This window comes from Hyperolius riggenbachi, chromosome 1, assembly GCF_040937935.1.
Source record: "Hyperolius riggenbachi isolate aHypRig1 chromosome 1, aHypRig1.pri, whole genome shotgun sequence".
Taxonomy (NCBI): Eukaryota; Metazoa; Chordata; class Amphibia; order Anura; family Hyperoliidae; genus Hyperolius; species Hyperolius riggenbachi.
In genome coordinates this window covers 156,762,814-156,782,636 of record NC_090646.1, presented here as the reverse complement: position 1 = coordinate 156,782,636, position 19,823 = coordinate 156,762,814, and the positions used below count along the sequence as shown (strand labels likewise).

The 19,823-nt window shown below is 42.6% G+C and overlaps 1 protein-coding gene across 1 annotated transcript in view; it reads right to left on the bottom strand.

Annotated features, from left to right (window-relative positions):
- Positions 1 to 19,823, bottom strand: part of GPM6A (glycoprotein M6A) — a 222,607-nt gene that overhangs the window by 57,100 nt on the left and 145,684 nt on the right. The window contains exon 2 of the mRNA XM_068278779.1: positions 14,068 to 14,260. Coding sequence (XP_068134880.1) covers positions 14,068 to 14,260 — 193 coding nt within the window. The remainder of the gene's footprint in view (positions 1 to 14,067; positions 14,261 to 19,823) is intronic.

Genomic DNA, 19,823 nt, shown 5'->3' with positions numbered 1-19,823 from the left:
TATAAATAGTAGCCTGTACTCTGACGCAGGGTAATAGGCAAGGGGCAAAGGTGCAGTGCGATTGTCCTGCATCTGTTTGGTATCTGTGTGGTTCACCCAATGTGATCAGCTGCCTGTAGTACATATAACTAAGCGCATTGTGTAATCAGTATAAGATTTTTCACTCCACACTTAATGCACTTTATAGTCAAAATTTCCCTTCTGCATTAATAAATATGGCACACTAATATGAATCCTCAAAACAACCTCAATTTCTCTTCTGCGCTTTTAAATACGGTACACTAATATAAATCCTCAAAACAACCTCCATTATTAAAAAATAATAAATGATGTGTAAATGATTGTTAGGTTTACTTTCAGTTTGTCATGAGAGCTGTAACATTGCACCACACTGAGATCTTCAGGCTGCCAATAGACTGCTGTTTTATCTCTGACTGCAGGAGATAAGGATGATTTTTCAGGAAACCTTGTGCTGCCTTTAGATTTAAGTAAATACTACATTTTTACACAAGGTGTAAGTTTCTACTCTAGCTGCTGTAAGCAGAAGAAGAACTGTGATTTTCACACATATAACAGTCCCTAAGATAACTTGGGGATACCTATAATCAACAAGGAGTTGGGAGAAAGATTTTAAGGCTCATACACACATGGAACTTTGCACGGCAAGTACGTACACACGTGCTGATCAACGAAATCATCAACTCATTTAAATACTGCGTGCACATAAACAAGTCCACAATCAAACTAACTGTACACATGTGGCCAACTTCACGGGGCTGCTCCGGCTGTAGCGGAGAGCAGCCCCCTGAAGATAATTAATGCTTGCCAACCCCCACCCCGCTTCCTAACAGCCCACACCATACATGAACCTCCTCAGTGGGAAGTGTATAATATATATTTTATAAAAACAGTGCTCAGATCCCTTCGAAGGAAAAATGGCAGGAATGCGACAGTCTTCTGCAGTGCAAAGTGATGCGTGTTATACCATCACCAAGCACGCAGAACAGTTGCTGCCAAAGATAGGGAGGTTTCGGGAAGGATGGAGATAGAAAGACAGTATGGTGTCTCTTTCTTACATAGGCACCAGTGAAGTCCAATGATTTGGGTGCCATATTGCCTTGGGGACACTCTGTCTGTGCTTGTGCTTAGGGAGAACATACCGCCTAATTTATGTAAGGGTACGCTGCGTAATTATGTTAGTTATTGGAACACTCCGACCAATTATGCTATTTGTGGAGACACTTTGCTAAATTATATTATCTGTGAGGATAAGCTGCCCAAGTATGGTGTTTGAAAGGGAACACTCTTCTTAATTAAGTTGTTTGTTAAAGCGGACCCATACTCTAGCACATTACACAATGAAAGTCTTTATTTCACATACGGTTGCTGAATAAATTTACTGGACTGTGCTCCTTGCTTATTTAGCTAGATCAGTGTGTCAATTAGCTGTTATCAGCAGCTGTGAATCAGAGCTGTGAGCTGTGTCCCTTAGCAGTACTCTGCCCTGTGAAAGCACAGACTTAAACCTTTTAGTGCCTCTAGTGAAATAAATCCAAGTTAAACTTTAGGGTTTTTTTTAGGATTTCCTTAACCAGACCTTGATGATTAAAATCTACACCCTGTTTTTGTCCCATGATTCATGCCACTAAGTCAATTTCAGTCATCCCCGCGATATGTGCTGATTGCTCTTACCATTCCCGATGCTTTCCACATCGCTGCATCTGCTTGCGTTGCTTGCGTTGCTGTCACACAGACAGCAGAGCTACCTTGTCTTGGCCATTGTCTCCTGACCCCGTGATTGCTGTGACCCAATGACCTCTTAAAAGGGCACAGATGGCTCTGGTCTTAACGTGATCAGAGCCGTCTAGTCCGCAAGAGGTTAAATTGTAATGTAGTCATTTTTCCCCTAAAGGTTATCATGCTGTGAATACTCTTTTAGCGCAGAGAGGAAGTTCTGTGTCTTTATTTATTTACTTGATAGACTGTCTAATTATGTTGTTTGGGAGAATATGTTGCCTAATTATATGGGGGGGGGGGGGGAGTGCAGCGGGTTTATACAATAAACCTAAATATGATTTCTGCAGGAGATAAAATGCTTATTTATCTTGATTTGAGGGGGTGATGTAAGTGTACAGTCTAGATCCTTGATCTGTGAAGCAACACTTGATCAGCAAGTCGAAAAATGTCTTATTTATCGTCTGATTAAATGCTTCTCTGTGAAGTCTGCTAAACACAAGTTACTCACTATAAAACAGACAGGGGTTCTTAGCTGAGCTGGCTCTGCTTGTATTGTTATCAAATCATTTGCATGATCTTGTTTTGTTGTGAGTTTCCGTGTGTTCTACCTGTATGTTAACCCATTTATCTATTGTGCAGCGCTGCGTAATATGTTGGCGCTTTATAAATACAATAAATAATAATAATAATAATAGTCAGATTATGCCTGCACATACAACAGCCCTTCAACATCCGTGACTAGCTTTACTACAAATTAACACATTATCAGCACTTTCTGCACCCTTGAATATTCCCTTAATCTACTACTCTCACGTGACATTGTGTTTGTAGAGCCGGAAGCCCTGATGGAGATTACAACAACTGCGCCCTGTGAGAATACTTAATGCACACATTCCAAGAACTCTGAGGTTTGAAACAGATAACTTCCACTTCCTTTACTCTCCTGTCTATTCCCCAGACAGCGTGCTAATGTACAAGTGTGGTAAGGCAACATTGCTGTACTTATCAGAGACGTGGTTAATGAAGCCGGCTGCTCTGGGCTCGATTAACTATTCAAAAACAATGAATGTTAAACAAAAAACTAGCACTGTGCATTAAATTACTGCATTTGTTACAATCAAAACAGAAAGATGCTATTTGGGTTTATCTTGTGCTAGAATACTATTCATGGTTCATGTTTCAAACACATGTTGAGTAGTGATAATTTCTAATCGGTATTTAAAATACGGATGTTATTATGGTCAAGAATCTAAATGTTACTGTTTTGTTTACAATCATACATCCACAATAACCAATGTCGAACCGTCATGCATCCACAATGACCACTGTACAACCGTCATGCATCCACAATGACCACTGTACAACCGTCATGCATTCACGATGATCACTGTACAACCGCCATGCATTCACAATGATCACTGTACAACCGTCATGCATTCACAATTATCACTGTACAACTGTCATGCATTCTCAGTGGCCACTGTACAACAGTCATTAATTTACAATGACCACTGTACAACCGTCATGCATCCACAATGGCCACTCTACAAGTTTGTACAACCGTCATGCATTCACAATGTCCACTGTACAACAGTCATGAATTCACAATGACCACTATACAACCCTCATGCATCCACAATAACCACTGTACAATCGCCATGCATTCACAATGACTACTGTATAACTGTCATGCATCCACAATACCCACTGTACAGCTGTCATGCATTCACAATGACTACTGTATACCTGTCATGCATCCACAATGCCCACTGTACAACTGTCATGCATTCACAATGACCACTGTACAAGTGACATGCATCCACATTGACCACTGTACAACCGTTATGTATCCACAATGACCACTGTAAAAGACAAACACTTATATAGCGCTTTTCTCCTGGCGGACTCAAAGCGCCAGAGCTGCAGCCACTAGGACACGCTCTATAGGCAGTAGCAGTGTTAGGGAGACTTGCTTAAGGTCTCCTACTGAATAGGTGCTGGCTTACTGAATAGACAAAGCCGAGATTTGAACCCTGGTCTCCCATGTCAGAGGCAGAGCCCTTAACCATTACACTTTCCAGCCACTGACACTGTACAAGTGTGAAAAACCGTCATGCATTCAAAATGTCCACTGTACAACTGTCATGCATTTACAATACCCACAGTATAACCTGCTGTGTCTGGCACAAGAGGATGGTGAAACACTGATGAGCTATGAATCACACACACTTTTCCTACTGGTTCTTGGTCACCGTGAGCTATCCTGATATTCCTTATATATGAAACGTGACTACCACTGCTCTTATAAGCTTAAGGGCCCTTTCACACTATGCTTATTGTGTTACAGACTGATTCTGCATGCCAACTCACTGCCCAAACAATTCTATGGGGCTCTTCACACTTCTGTGTTGTAGTGGATTGTGTTTTTCTAACTCGCTGCATACAAGCTTGGAATTAAAGTCTATGCCCGGAGGTAAAAAAAACGATTAAAAAGCGTAATTGGAAATGCATGCAGTGTGCAAGAGGCCTATGGCTCCCTGCACACTGCATGCGATTCCGATTCTGATTCCGCTTTTTAATCGTTTTTCACATCCGATTCCGATTTTTAATCTTTACTGCATGCTGCGTTTTTTTGATCCATTTTTCTGTTGAATGTATTCAAGGAAAATCGGAATTGAAAATCGGAATCAGAATCAGATAACGGATTTGCAGTGTGCAGGGAACCTTAGGGGTGAGATTTACACCGTGTGCATTGCATAGCACACACCTTATGAGTGTGAACTGCAGTGGAAAGTTGAAGAGGGCATAGACTTTAATTCCAAGCTTGCATGCAGCGAGTTAGAAAAACACAATCCACTACAACACAGAAGTGTGAAGAGCCCCATAGAATTGTTTTCGTATTCAGGGAAAATCGGAATTGAAAATTGGAAACGAAATCGGAAAACGGATTTGCAGTGTGCAGGGAGCCTAAGGCTGGTTTTATATCTGACCATTGTGTTTGCGATGCTCCGCTCTGTCACATCATACAAATGACCCTGTGGCAGAGTGCACCGCTAGGGTCATATGCATAGCGTGCACCCCCGCACACCCTTTGCCCTCCATTGCCGCCCCTTGCCCAGTGATGTACACCTTGCTGCACAGGAAGTACATCACTGGGATTCCCAGGTTTCCCCATGGTTCTACGCCTGCGGGCCATACTACCGCCAACATATTTAAAATCTCTGTGTTGCCCATTGACTTTCATTACTTCTTTCGTGTCACCACAGAAGTCCAACAGTTGTTGACTTTGCAGTGGCCCGGCAGACGATCAGGCACGTCCGGCGCAACACGATATGTGTGCTAGGTCCCATTGCCATGCATTGTCATTGCATTACCCTGCAGTATAACAGTGTAACGCAATGCACACTTGCAAGGCACGTGTAAAAGGGACCTTAGGCAGCTCCGATAATCGGCGACTTCGGTAATCGCCCCCAACGCGCGCACATTGCATCATCACGCCGGTCTCTGTAAGCGGGGACTGGAGGAAGCCCCAGGTAAGTCCAAATTTCGTTTTGTTTTTTTTACGGCTCAGGGTTCCTTAGGTCTGATACAAATAGGCAATTATTCACAATTTTCAATGGCAGATTGAAAAACAGGATCAATAAGCAAAACGGCAGTTTAATTCTAGTTAGTTCGTTTAAAAGCGCTGAAAAGACCACTAAGTGACCACCACAATGTTCAAGTGGAGAAACAATGCGCTCAGGGCTAGGAAGACTACTCTTAGAAGTTGAAATGTGTTCGGTCTGTGGGGCAAGGTGCATTAAAGGTCATAGGATCACTGATTGCACAATTCTACTAAACTAGACACTGACAAATAAAAGTTTGCAGGAGGGGGCTAACAACAAACTGGTACAAAATAAGAGTAGAAAAGTAGGAGGTCTCTTATCTACACAGTAAGAAAACAAGGCCAATATGCAATTAACTTTTTCTCCCAAGTTTTCTCCCAGGAGAGAATCTTTCAGCTTTTTTTTAAAGTAACTTTTCAGCACTTTGTAATGGAAAATGTACCTTAAAAATTATTATGAGTATTTTCCTGTTTGCTGGTGGTTTAAAAGGCATTGTATTGGCAAGTTGTGAAAATATGACCTAGGAGAAAACTCCACAGAAAAAGTTATCTGATATGGACCCAGGGTTCTCTGGTAGGGAACAACTAACTTTTTCTCTACCCAAGACCCTTTTTAAAAAAAAAAAAAAAAATGAAAAGTGAATACTGGGGCCTTTTTAGGCCTGACACATTAGACAATGGCCTCAATTCACTAAGATCATGCTGGAGATAATAAGGCAAGAGATAACTTGCCACCACACAGTGAGAGAGTTATCTTATCTCTTCATTCCTTAAGTTACCTCCTCTGTATTTAAGTTACTTCCTCTGTAGTTACTTTCACACGCAGTTAGTTTAAGGATTGAAGAGTTAACTTAAAGACAGAAGAGTTAACTTTAGGTTTGCCTGAGGTAAAATGTTTCCTGAATACTACATGCCTCATCACCATGGTGATAACTCTAGAAACCTTATTAAAGACAGGAGATAAGCTTAGTGAAATGAGGACAATATACATTTGCAATGCAGTTATATTTTTATGGAATGTACACATCAGCGTGTTATCTATAGCAATACAATATTTATGTAATCTATCCTGGATTTTATAGCAAAAAGGGTGCTCAGCAGGTGCATGGACCTGACTACAACAATAGAATGATAAGGAGAGCCATTGCCTATCCAAGAGTACAAACCTTCAGGCTGGGTGCACACATGGTAGAAACGCTTGCGTAGCAGAAAGCGCTACGTTTTTGCCACTATGGAAGTCTTTGGGCCGCAGGAAAAATGCATATAAAAAATGTATATGCGTTTCATATGCGTTTTACAGTATGCGTTTCACAAAATGCTGGTTCTGTTGCATAATATGCAGGATGGCTGCCAAAACGCACATAATGAAAGTCAATGGGATGACAATGACAATGGGCTTGATTCACAAAGCGGTGCAAACTGTTTAGCACGGGTGTGCTAAACAGTTAGCACGTGAAGTGCTTTTCGCAGACTTTTGCGAATCGCGGCAAATTGCGCGCGCAAAAGTCCGCGATCGCGCGAATCGCGGCAAATTGCGCGCGTAAAAGTCCGCGAAAAGCACTTCACGTGCTAACTGTTTAGCACACCCGTGCTAAACAGTTTGCACCGTTTTGTGAATCAAGCCCAATGTGTTTTTCATGCTTTTTTAATGTGTTTTTGCATAAAAAAAATTGTTTAGTGATGCATTTTCGCTTCTTGTTGTCTTCCTAGTGATTTGAATAAAACGCAATAGTACAACGCATAAAAAACGCATACTAGCAAACCGCAAACAAGTAAAAATGCAAGCAAAACGCATCAAAAACGCACAAAAAAAATGCACCGCACATGCCAAAAAACACTACCTTTTCCGCTATGTCATATGTGAACCCAGCCTGAAACGAGGGAGCCTATCCACAAACTAAATTATAGCAAAAAGCAGAAAAACAATTGTGGGGGTCCCACAGTACAAAATTGCGTTTCATGAATGCCATGGCAAGATCGCAAATATCACAAGAAGACAATTAAAATTGTAATAAATATAAAAACAGTGAGAGCTCACTGTAAGGCTCCCTACACAGTGCAAATCTGAATTGCGATTCTGATTTTCCCTAAATGCTATCAAAAGAAAAATGCAGAAAATGACGCAGCATGCAGTACCGATAAAAAAATTGCATGTGAAAATCGATTAAAAATCGAAATTGGAATCACATGTAGTGTGCAGAGAGCGTAAGATGTAATATAGGGGACAGTGATAATTACTGCATCTGGTAATCATCCAGTCAATGCTTATGCAAAAGAAAGTTGCTTTAATTGTCTTGTTATGATGCAATATTGCCACGGCATTCATTAAACACAATTTTGTACTGAAACCCCCACAATTGTTTTTCTGCTTTCTGCATGGACCTGACTGCAGTCACTCTGCCATTTTTAAAACTTTTCAGCAACTCCTACTATGTTCTAATATGTCCCAGGTGGGGGCTACAAACTTTTGTCACATAAAGTAGGTTTTCTTTGTGTTTTCCATTATTCTCACGTATTAGTATATCAATCTCAATGTATGCTACTGTGTACAGTACGTCTGTACTAATGGAATTAGACTGTACACTATATATTAGCTGAAAAGAACTGATCTGAATGGCTCAGTATTCCAGGTACGGTGCAATGGAAAGAATGTATTGAAAATTCATTTTCAATTATCCATTTTACACGTTTATTGTCTGGACAGGAAGCAAGGTCGATTTTTACAGCTCCCCCCTCTAGTCTGGACAGGAAGCAAGCGACATTTTCACAGCTTCTCCTTACTGTCTGGATAGGAAATGGGGGAAATTTTCCCAGCTTCGCCCTCCTGTCTGGACATGAAGCAAGGAAAATTTTCACAGCTTCCCCTTCCTGTCTGGACAGGAAGCAAGGTAAATTTTCATAGCTTCCGCCTCCTGTCTGGACAGGAAGCAAGGTCAATTTTAAAAGCTCCCCCCTCTTGTCTGGACAGAAAGCGAGGGAAATTTTCACAGTTCCCCCTACTATCTGGACAGGAAACAAGGGAAATGTTCAGAGCTTCGCCCTCCTGTCTGTACAATACCAAGGAACATTTTGTAAGCTGGGTACACAGGACAATAATAAAAGCCTAAGGAAAGCTCCTACTCCTTACCACACTTTTCAAAAAATGGTATGTTTTCCTCCTGGAATATGGCTTTAAGCAGTCACCAGTGTCTTATAAACACAGTAATCAGTGTTGGAATAATGCAGAATAGGTGAACTAAGCCATGTTTTATAAATAGGTAATATTCCGCATAAATCTACAGATAGATTAAAATGTTTTTGCCAGAGGCGTGACAATGTAGCACTGGGCCCCCAAGCATTACTATCATGGGGCTCCCTGCACATAACCTACCCACCCCCAGCACAGAGGCCGGTCATTACATATCCACCCCTCTTTACCCTATTTGTATAGTGGGCAGCAATTGTGCACCCCCCGTCTGCAGAGTAGTGAATGGAGTGCTGTAATATCTACCTGGTCCATACTGCTTCAGGTCTCCTCTTCCTTCCGGCAGCCACATGTTCTATGCTGCCATCCACCAGCTCTTGATCACATGACAAGCATTGGCAGCTGGAGGATTGCAGGATATCGCGTATGGCTGCCAGGAAGAAGAAATGACCCATCCAGGAACTGGAACAGGTAAATATCACAGCACTTCATGCACTACTCTGCAAGGTGGGATGGAGGAGGAGTAGACTCACCATAGCCCCACCTTGGTTGTGTGGATCATGGGACCTATGCCAGTGGTTCTTGCTATATTTAACTGAAAGTGGAACTTCAATATTTTAAGATGAGCTCTGAGCAATTCATCCAAACTCTTCCGCACCCCATAAACATAATAGTGATCTCAACAAAAACCTACACTACAGCCAACACAAAATTGGCTCACCTCAGTCCTGCCATTACCGCCTATGTAGCTACATGCTTTGCAGTTGTGAGAACTGAAAAACTGAATTTCCAGCAGGAGGAGACTCTGTTACGCAAACCACAATAGAGCTAATAGAAGGCTGTACAGTTCAAAAGATCGCAGGACTCGGCCTCCACCTGTGAGAACATCCCTTGCTCAAAGTCTAAGTGAATCAGTAATTCTGAAGACTGCAGAAAATAATACCACTGGCAGCAGTGGGAGCCTTTTAATGACAGCTATAATTTTTTCAGTAGGTGTAAATTACAATTATAATTACGAAGCTTTGAATTCAATTGCCAAGAGATTTTCTTTGAGTGGTAATCTACAAAGTCAAGTCTGTATGGTCTTTACTAAAACCACAATGTGTGCTATAACATAACCCGGTATTTCTTCTATTTTACGCCTAGACTGTTGCTGAATTTTACTTTCTACTGTTCATGTCTCCCCGCTATCTTACAAAAAAAAAATATTTTTTACACACCTAGGGCTTCTTCCAGGCCTTCGCAGCCATCTCATTCCCTCGTCGCAGCTTCGGTCCTCCTCACTGTCACTGCTGGCCGGCCGTAAGGATCACAACCAGCCGGCGAAGTCGTCTCTTCTGCATCTGCGCAGTAGTTGTGCACAGGCGCAGTATGTGCAAGGTGACGTGGACACATGGGCATGAGTGCCCACACAGGTGCAGAAGAGCCGACGCTGCCAGCAGGTCGCCATCATTATGGGCGGCGGGAGACACCTAAGAGGACCGAAGTTGCGGCAATGGACTATTGCTGTTGCTCGGGGGCTGGAAGAAGCCCCAGGTGAGTTCAAAATAGAATTTTAAATTCACCTCAGAAGTCCAGTAAAAAGAACCCGAGGTGTGTTTGAAGAATGTTATCTGCATACAGAGGCTGGATCTGCCTATACAGCCCAGCCTCTGTTGCTATCCCAAACTCCCCTAAGGTCCCCCTGCACTCTGCAATCAGACATAAATCACAGCCGCGCTGTTCGGGTTGTGTTTACATCTGTAGTGTCAGCCTCGTCTGCTCCCCCCGCCTCCTGCAAAACTCCGGTCCCTGCCCCCGTCCCTTCCCTCCAATCAGCGGGGAGGGAAGGGACGCAGGTGGGGACCGGAGTTCTGCAGGAGGCGGGGAGAGCAGCAGACTGACACTATAGAGATAAACACAGCCCGCTGCAACACGATGTGTGTCGACAGCGAGGCTGTGATTTATGAGGGATTGCAGAGTGCAGGGGGACCTTAGGGGGGTTTGGGATAGCAACAAAGGTTGAGTTGTATAGGCAGATCCAGCCTCTGTATGCAGATAACATTCTTCAAACCCACCTTGGGTTCTCTTTAAGATTATCAATAGAAGATGCAAATGAGCCAAGTCTGTGATTCCATATGGGGATAAAGCAATAGTTTAGGAATTAAATGACCACCTTACACTAGAAAGTTCCTGTATGTTTTGACCATAATATTAAATTACAGCTCTGGGAGAAAACAACCTGCTCTGAAGTGGCCCTAAACCTAAGCAATATAATCTTTGTAGCAGTAAGCCGGCAGGGTGAGGTAATTAATCAGTGCACATTCGCTAAAAACTGTCAATTTAAAAAGGCATACTTTAAAGCACATCCAACAATATATTCACGAGACTATGGTATGTGCTTGTTTAGCTAGATCAGAGTTTAAATTAGCTGTTATCAGCAGCTGTGAATCATAGCTGTGAGCAGTACCTTGGCAGCTCTTTGCCAGCCATGTGTAAATAGAGCCTTAACCCTTCCAGTGCTTCTAGTGAAGTGAATACAACTAAAACTTCAGGGGTTTTTTAGGATTTCTATGAACTGTTATGAAGATTTTTTTCCCCTTAAAGGGGATGTCTGAGGAAGAAATAATAAAAAAAAAATCTACAGCTGCGGTGAGGGCACAGGATGGCTGACAGGGGCTGGAGGAGGCCCGGGGTAAGTAGATTTTTTTATTTATTTCTTCCTCGGACATTTCCTTTAAAGGGATACTGTAGGGGGGGCGGGGGAAAATGAGCTGAACTTACCCGGGGCTTCTAATGGTCCCCCGCAGACATCCTGTGCCCGCTCAGCCACTCACCGATGCTCCGGTTCCGCCTCTAGTTCACTTCTGGAATTTCAGACTTTAAAGTCTGAAAACCACTGCGCCTGCATTGCCGTGTCCTCGCTCCCGCTGATGTCACCAGGAGCGTACTGCGCAGGCCCAGTATGTTCTGCGACTGCGCAGTACTCTCTTGGTGACATCAGCGGGAGCGAGAACACGGCAATGCAGGCGTGGTGGTTTTCAGACTGTAAAGTCTGAAATTCCAGAAGTGAACCGGAGGCGGGGCCAGAGCATCGGTGAGTGGCTACATGGGCACAGGATGTCTGCAGGGGACCATTAGACGCCCCGGGTAAGTTCAACTCATTTTCCCCGACCCCCCTACAGTATCCCTTTAAGGTTTTTCCATGTGGTGGCTAATCTTTTAGAGCAGAGAGGAAGTTCTGAGTTTATTTCCACTTTAAGTACTATTGCTACTTTGGCTTACTTACTATTGTATTATATAATGGACCTTTTTCTTGCCTAGTACTGACACTAGCTCACGTATTACAGACTAACCAGCAAGCTCATGGTGAACCAGAACTCATTGGAGTGTGTGCGGGGCTATAATAATCCTAAAAGCCCCCTTACTAAAATACTAAGGAAAACAAAAGTTTCCTTTCTTAAAACAGAAAGAATTTGTGATAATTCAGGTTGGAGTGAGCTTGAGATGTCTTCCAGTGCAACACTGCTGAATACATGCGACTTAACCATTGTTGCCCTTAGAAGCTAAACACACCTCTAGAACCGCTGGAATGCAATGATGTGTCAGCTTGTTAATTTGTACAGAGCCATAATAATCCAACATGCATACAGACTGTTTCGGATTGTTTGATCCTCAGCAGTGCATTGCATGGATTCATTTGGCTCTAAGGGTAACAATGATTAATTTGCATGTATTCAGCAGTGATGCACTGGGAGACATCTCAAGCTCACTCCAACCTGAATTATCACAAATTCTTTCTGTTTTAAAGGAGTCATCAGGGAAACTTAATGAAATAAGTGCTACTTACCAGGGGCTTCCTCCAGCCCCAAGCTCCCAGCATGTCCTTCGTCGCAGCTCTCCCCGCAGCCGTTCGCTGCAGCTCCGTCCCGGTCCCCGGCGATGACGTCAGGGCGATCTCCATATCGGCCTGTACTGCGCCTGCACGAGCGGCGCTGTCAATCACCGCCACGTGGGTCAGAACGGACTGCGCAGGTGCAGAACCCACGTGGCAGTGATTGGCAGCGGCGCTCGCGCAGACGCAGTACAGACCGACCTGGAGGTCGCCCTGACGTCATCGCCGGGGACCGGGATGGAGCTGTGGCGAACAGCTGCGGGGAGAGCTGCGACGAAGGACATGCTGGGAGCTTGGGGCTGGAGGAAGCCCCCGGTAAGTAGCACTTATTTTATTAAGATTTCCCCTGATGACTCCTTTAAGAAAGCAAACTTTTGTTTTCCTTAGCTCAAGTATTATAAAAGAAAAAGAAATCTATAACCGTTCCTTTTTAAAGAGGAGCTGTCAGCCATATTATGCCGGGAAAAAAAACACATACCAGTACTGTATGTAAGTAGATAAATACTTGCTCTACTTACATAACAGATGTAGTGCACTGTCCACGTTTTGATTTCAGTGAATTTTATATATTATATAAATAGAATTATGTTACTGGCAGACTCCATCTTCGTTCCCTCAGGCTAAAACCAGATACGGATGTCACCTCCTCCTCTGATTTTCCCCGCCCCCCCTCCTCACAGAATTACAGAGCGCAGCGGGGAGGAATAAAGGCAGCGCACACAGACTCACCTCCTGATGGTTCTAGGTGACGGAGTTCCCGTCTATACTCTCTGCATTACCGTGTGAGAGAGTAAAGTCGGGAACTCCATCGCCTGGAACCATGAGGAGGTGAGTGTGTGCACTGCTTTTATTCATCCCTGCTGTGCTCTGTAATGCTGTGGGGAGGAGGGGGGATGCCGGGGGGGGGGGGGGGGGGGAGTGTATGCAGAAGGAGTGTGGATGGTGGCACATTACGAGAGGGGGGTCGAGGACAAGGACAGGGCCCCCCTCCCTGCGCCTAGCAGCCTACAGGATCCGACCGGTGTTATGGCAGCACCATCTGACATAAAACCGGCATAATGGATGAGAAGAGAGGTGTGGGAGGGATAGAGGCTTCAGCCAATCAGGCTGAATTAGCAGTGTCTGAGGAGAATACTAGTGAAGTGGCGGAAAAGAAAGAAGGAAAAACAACCCGGCATGCACTGCAACTTCCTTTGTCCGGCAGCCATATTAAATAAGAGCCAGGGGACATGGGAAATGGTATTCTGTTGAAACAGAGAAATAAGATTGATTTTGAACTTTTGAATATCCTGGTTAGCATTTTTTTTTACTTATTTAACACATACAAATAGAGAATTGTTTTTGGATTTTATACCCGACAGTTACTCTTTAAATAAACATTGTACAAAGCATGGTGAGTTTATTTATGTTAACCAAAACAAATAATAGAGATACTACAAATGGGAAATAAAATATGTGAGGTAAAATTTACTATCTTCCTCCAAACAAGGCTGGCAAGAGCCATATAAATCTATGACACAAGGAAAAGCGCTGCTATGGCTGTATTGAGATGCTAAATACAATAGTAAAGAATCTATGCCCTTAATACAAAAGCATAAATAATCTGCGACTTGCATAATAAGCGATTGCATTTAACTCAGGTAGACATAGTTTGATATTGTGACTCACATGGTAAAGACGTCAAGTGTGTCCCCGGCAGTTCTTGCCATGTCAAAATAGGTCTGCAAAATGTTGACAGTGCCTGAGAGAGCCTCGTGACCACAGCCACAGAACAGTGCAACCCCGGCGTACAGCAGGATAGTAGCAATCAATGATGCATACGGAATACCCCCGAGGCATTTTATGCAGCATTCGAAGCAACCTTCAAAACAAAAGAAACAGAGAGATACAAGGTGAAATGGCATGTATAACATGTAAATCATAACACACAGGCAAGATAAAGTCTTCAAGGAAATTCATTGTTCCAGCAGTCTCATGTTTAGCCTCAGTAAATGTGCCCTCTCTCTCCATCTATAATTAGTTCATTTAAGATTTCAACAAATGCACCATATTGCCCACATACAGTGGGTTGCAAAAGTATTCGGCCCCCTTGAAGTTTTCCACATTTTGTCGTATTACTGCCACAAACATGAATCAATTTTATTGGAATTCCACATGAAAGATCAACACACAGTGGTATACACATGAGAAGTAGAACGAAAATCATACATGATTCCAAACATTTTTTACACATAAATAACTGCAAAGTGGTGTGTGCATAATTATTCGGCCCCCTTTGATCTGAGTGCAGTCAGTTGCCTATAGACATTGCCTGATAAGTGCTAATGACTAAATAGAGTGCACCTGTGTGTAATCTAATGTCAGTACAAATACAGCTGCACTGTGAGGGCCTCGGAGGTTGTCTAAGAGAATATTGGGAGCAACAACACCGTGAAGTCCAAAGAACACACAAGACAGGTCAGGGATCAAGTTATTGAGAAATTTAAAGCAGGCTTAGGCTACAAAAAGATTTCCAAAGCCTTGAACATCCCACGGAGCACTGTTCAAGCGATCATTCAGAAATGGAAGGAGTATGGCACAACTGTACACCTACCAAAACAAGGCCATCCACCTAAACTCACAGGCCGAACAAGGAGAGCGCTGACCAGAAATGCAGTCAAGAGGCCCATGGTGACTCTGGACGAGCTGCAGAGATCTACAGCTTCAGGTGGGAGACTCTGCCCATAGGACAACTATTAGTCATGCACTGTACAAAGTTGGCCTTTATGGAAGAGTGGCAAGAAGAAAGGCATTGTTAACAGAAAGCATAAGAAGTCCCGTTTGTAGTTTGCCACAAGCCATGTGGGGGACACAGCAACCATGTGGAAGAAGGTGCTCTGGTCAGATGAGACCAAAATGGAACTTTTTGGCCAAAATGCAAAACGCTATGTGTGGCAGAAAACTAACACTGCACATCACTCTGAACACACCATCCCCACTGTCAAATATGGTGGTGGCAGCATCATGCTTGGGGGGTGCATCTCTTCAGCAGGGACAGGGAAGCTGGTCAGAGGTGATGGGAAGTTGGATGGAGCCAAATACAGGGCAAACTTGGAAGAAAACTTCTTGGAGTCTGCAAAAGACTTGAGACTGGGGCGGAGGTTCACCTTCCAGCAGGACAATGACTCTAAACATAAAGCCAGGGCAACAATGGAATGGTTTAAAACAAAACATATCTATGTGTTAAAATGGCCTAGTCAAAGTCCAGATCTAAATCCAATCGAGAATCTGTGGCAAGATCTGAAAACTGCTGTTCACAAACGCTGTCCATCTAATCTAACTGAGCTGGAGCTGTTTTGCAAAGAAGAATGGGCAAGGATGTCAGTCTCTAGATGTGCAAAGCTGGTAGAGACATACCCTAAAAGACTGGCAGCTGTAATTGCAGCAAAAGGTGGTTCTACAAAGTATTGACTCAGGGGGCCGAATAATTACGCACACCCCACTTTGCAGTTATTTATTTGTAAAAAATGTTTGGAATGATGTATGATTTTTGTTCCACTTCTCACGTGTACACCACTTTGTATTGGTCTTTGACGTTGAATTCCAATAAAATTGATGCATGTTTGTGGCAGTAATGTGACAAAATGTGGAAAACTTCAAGGGGGCCGAATACTTTTGCAACCCACTGTATGTATTATATCATGTTATGCACAACACTGACAGTTATCAGGTATTACTTAAACTCCTTGCCGGTTATCCCGAGCTGAGCTAGGGTAACCCGCCGCGGAGGATTGCTCTGGCCCTGCTGGGCCGATTTACATAATTTTTTTTTAAATCACGCAGCAAGCACTTTGCTTGCTGCGTGTTACCTGCGATCACCGCCGCTCGCCGCCGATTAGCTGCTATCCGCCGCGTTAGTAGCCCCCCCCCCGCCAAGACCCCGTGCGCAGCCTGGCCAATGAGTGCCAGGCAGAGCTGAGGGGTGGATCGGGACTCCCGCTGACGTCATGATGTCGATGACGTCATCGCGATCGTCGTCATGGCGACGGGGAAAGCCCGTTCAGAACGGCCTTTCCTTATGGGCGAGTGCACCAGTGGCGATCAGAGGGGTGGGAGGGACGCCGCAGGGAGGGGGGCATCATGTAGCTAGTGCTAGGCTAGCTACATGATAAAAAAAATGCAAAAAACGTTCCCGCGGCCGTGGGAATTAGACCGGCAAGGAGGTTAACCTGGCAATCCACTGTTCATTACAGTCTAAAAGGACCACTGCAGCCAAAGTCTTCAAAATCTTAAAATTTAAAATATATGTAAACATATAAAGATAAGAAGTAAGTTTCTTCCAGAGTAAAATGAGCCATGAACTACTTTTCTCCTATGTTGCTGTCACTTACAGTAAGTAGTAGAAATTTGACAGAACCAACAGGTTTTGGACGAGTCCATCTCCTCATGGGGTATTTTCAGGGTTTTCTTTATTTTCAAAAGCACTTAGTGAATGGCAGTTGCTCTGTCCAACTGCTAAAAAAAAGTGTACGGTGAGCAGGCAGGCTGGGCAGCATCTTTGTATAAATCTTTTTCAAAGAGTGTCTTTATAAAGAATAAGAGCCTTGCTGAGAATCCCTCTATGAAGAGATGGACTAGCCCAAAACCTGTCGGTTCTGTTGTATTTCTACTACCTACTGTAAGGGACAGCAACATAAGATAAAAGTAATTTATAGCTCACTTTACTCTTGAAGAAACATGGTTTTTATTTATATGTGTTTACATGTGTTTTTAATTTAAAGACTTTCACAACAGTGGTCCTTTAACTAAACTGACCATGTGTTCTCTAAGTATTCGGATTGGTTCACAACATAAAGCTGCTGGAAAGTTTGATTTCCTCATGGAGTTATGAGTTCACAGACTTCCTGTCCACGATTTAAATAAGCATTTTCTCTGAGGTGAATATCAATATTCTGTGTAATAGACATGCTGGCCCATACACAAAATGATAGTAATAAATAATTGATCCCAATATTCTTATAAATAAATCAAAAATTTTTGCTCATCAAATCGTGTAGAAATGAGGATTTCATTTTCATAAGTAAAACAGGTCCAAAAGTAAAGTCGCCAACCACGGGTGGAGCCCTCTACAAACCGCTGCTTTGAATGTTATTCTCTTGGTGGAAAAGTGTTATACAATGTCTAGTACACACTGCAATGCAAATCGATTATTTCCAACAGGTTCAATCTGATTTCCGATCATTTTTCAGATCGATTTTCTTACTTCTTTACAAAATTGATCAGATCAGACCTGGTGTAAATAATCGATTTGACCATCAATCTGATGAAAATTTGCATTGTGTGTACTAGGCAATACAAATCATATTTTGATGCAGAACAGGAGCTGGCCTTCAGAAGTAAACAAACCTTGGATTGGTCACTTTGATAACAACAAAGACACTGATTGTTGATGAAGCCTATCAATAGCTTTGTTGTCACCTGGAATTAATAAATATGTTTTTGTGTATGTTGCTCATAAAAGGATTGATTAGCACTCCAAAAAAGGATAGATAAGCACTCCATTTAAAGAAGCACAAACTCACAATGGGTCCTTTTAAAAGTGCTATTAGGTGGCAGAAATTGGAAGTATCCCCTGGGTCAAATCAGAACATAATAAAGGGTGCAGAAATGAAAGCGAACAATAATTTGTACAGTTGCAGTTAGATTAAAGCATTCACAGCACAAACTTTTGAGTAGGATCTGAGACTTGGAGAAATAAAATAAAAAAAAAGAATGGACTGCAAATTGTCAGGGCTTTTTCTTAAACAGAAAATCCTGGCATGCTATTTATAAGGATGTGATGGGCACCTCACTAGTGCCATATGGTACGATAACTATAGGATAGCAGCAGCAGGCATGTATTCAGCATTACACATCTACTACTGTGGTTCAGCAGGTACATCATGTAATGGTTGTAACATGCAGCATTCGACAACTGCGAGCAATGTATGCGTAATATGTTGGCGCTTTATAAATACAATAAATAATAATAATAATAATAATTATCATGACTGATGAATGTCAATGCAACCACCAATTCTTTAGCAGATGCCACTTGCTTAAGTTCTAGTTTTGCTTAGTATACAGGTAGTCCCCAGTTAACAAACAAGATAGGGACGGTAGGTTAGTTCTTAAACTGAATCAATTCTTCAGTCTGAACACTGTGCCATCTCTGTCCCCTGTACCTTCTCTGTGCCCCCTCCGTGCCTCCAGGGTCTGTTTCCTGTGCCCCCCTCTGTGCCGCCTCTGCTTCCCCTGTGTCCCTCTGCATCACCCCTTTCAATTTTTATTTAACTGCAAGGTCTTTTTGAAAAAAAAGCATTTGGACTTCCCATTTTCGTGCCATACGTATTAGTGTATAAGTCGGGTACTACCTGTATATATATATATATATATATATATATATATATATATATATATATATATATATATATATTAAGTACACTCTACAATCTGAATATATATGTCGCTGTAATATACATTATTATGCAAAATTATTATTATTATGCAAAAGTCTTCAAAATGTAGCTGATTCCTGTAGCTATGAAGAGTGGTTAGAAGATGAAGACTGTGTTGTGTAGATAGCAGGATTTTTTCCAATGCTTGCACTTGTAAAGCTAACTAATGAAGTCTCATTCACATAAGTATGTCCGTATATATTTGCTTTTTGGAACACATTTAATGATATGAATCCAAACTAACTTAGGGCTGGTGCACACCAAAAACCGCAAGCAGATCCGCAAAACGCTAGCGTTTTTTGAACCGCTTATTGTCATTTTGATAGCGCGGTTTTGGGGCGTTTTGCGTTTTTTGCGTGCGTTTTTGCAATCGTTTTTGGAAGCGTTTTGCGTTTTTCAGTAAAAGAGGTAGAAAGACCTTAAACAAAGGGTTAAAGTGCGATATATTGATGACACATGTGAAGCACATTGAGCAATTGAAGTAAAAAACCCAATATAAAAAGGGTGGGGTCCTTAACAACATTGTGGGTTAGTTCAGGAGAGGTGACACTGTGGTTTGGAGAGAAGAGTGACTTTTTTTGGAAAATGTTTCCTGATGTGCTGTTATTGCTCTGTGTAGCAGCATATATGAGACGTAGGCCAAGGACAAGGAGATACTGGGTGCATCCCCTGCTACAAGAGCGGCGCCGGAAGGGTCAATTTAGGACCCTATATAGAGATTTGAGGCACCATCCAGAAAAGTTTTTTGGCTACACCCGCATGTCTGTGTCCAGGTAAGAATACTTGTCACTTATTTTTATAATGGGGCTAAGTATTTTGGGGAGGAATGAAATTGTAAGCACTTTTTGGCCCTTAGTTAACTGTGTTTGACTGTAAACAGAAAAACAACACAATAATCAATCCGCTGTATACATAAGCTAACCAAATAACTGTGATACTTGATCCTGG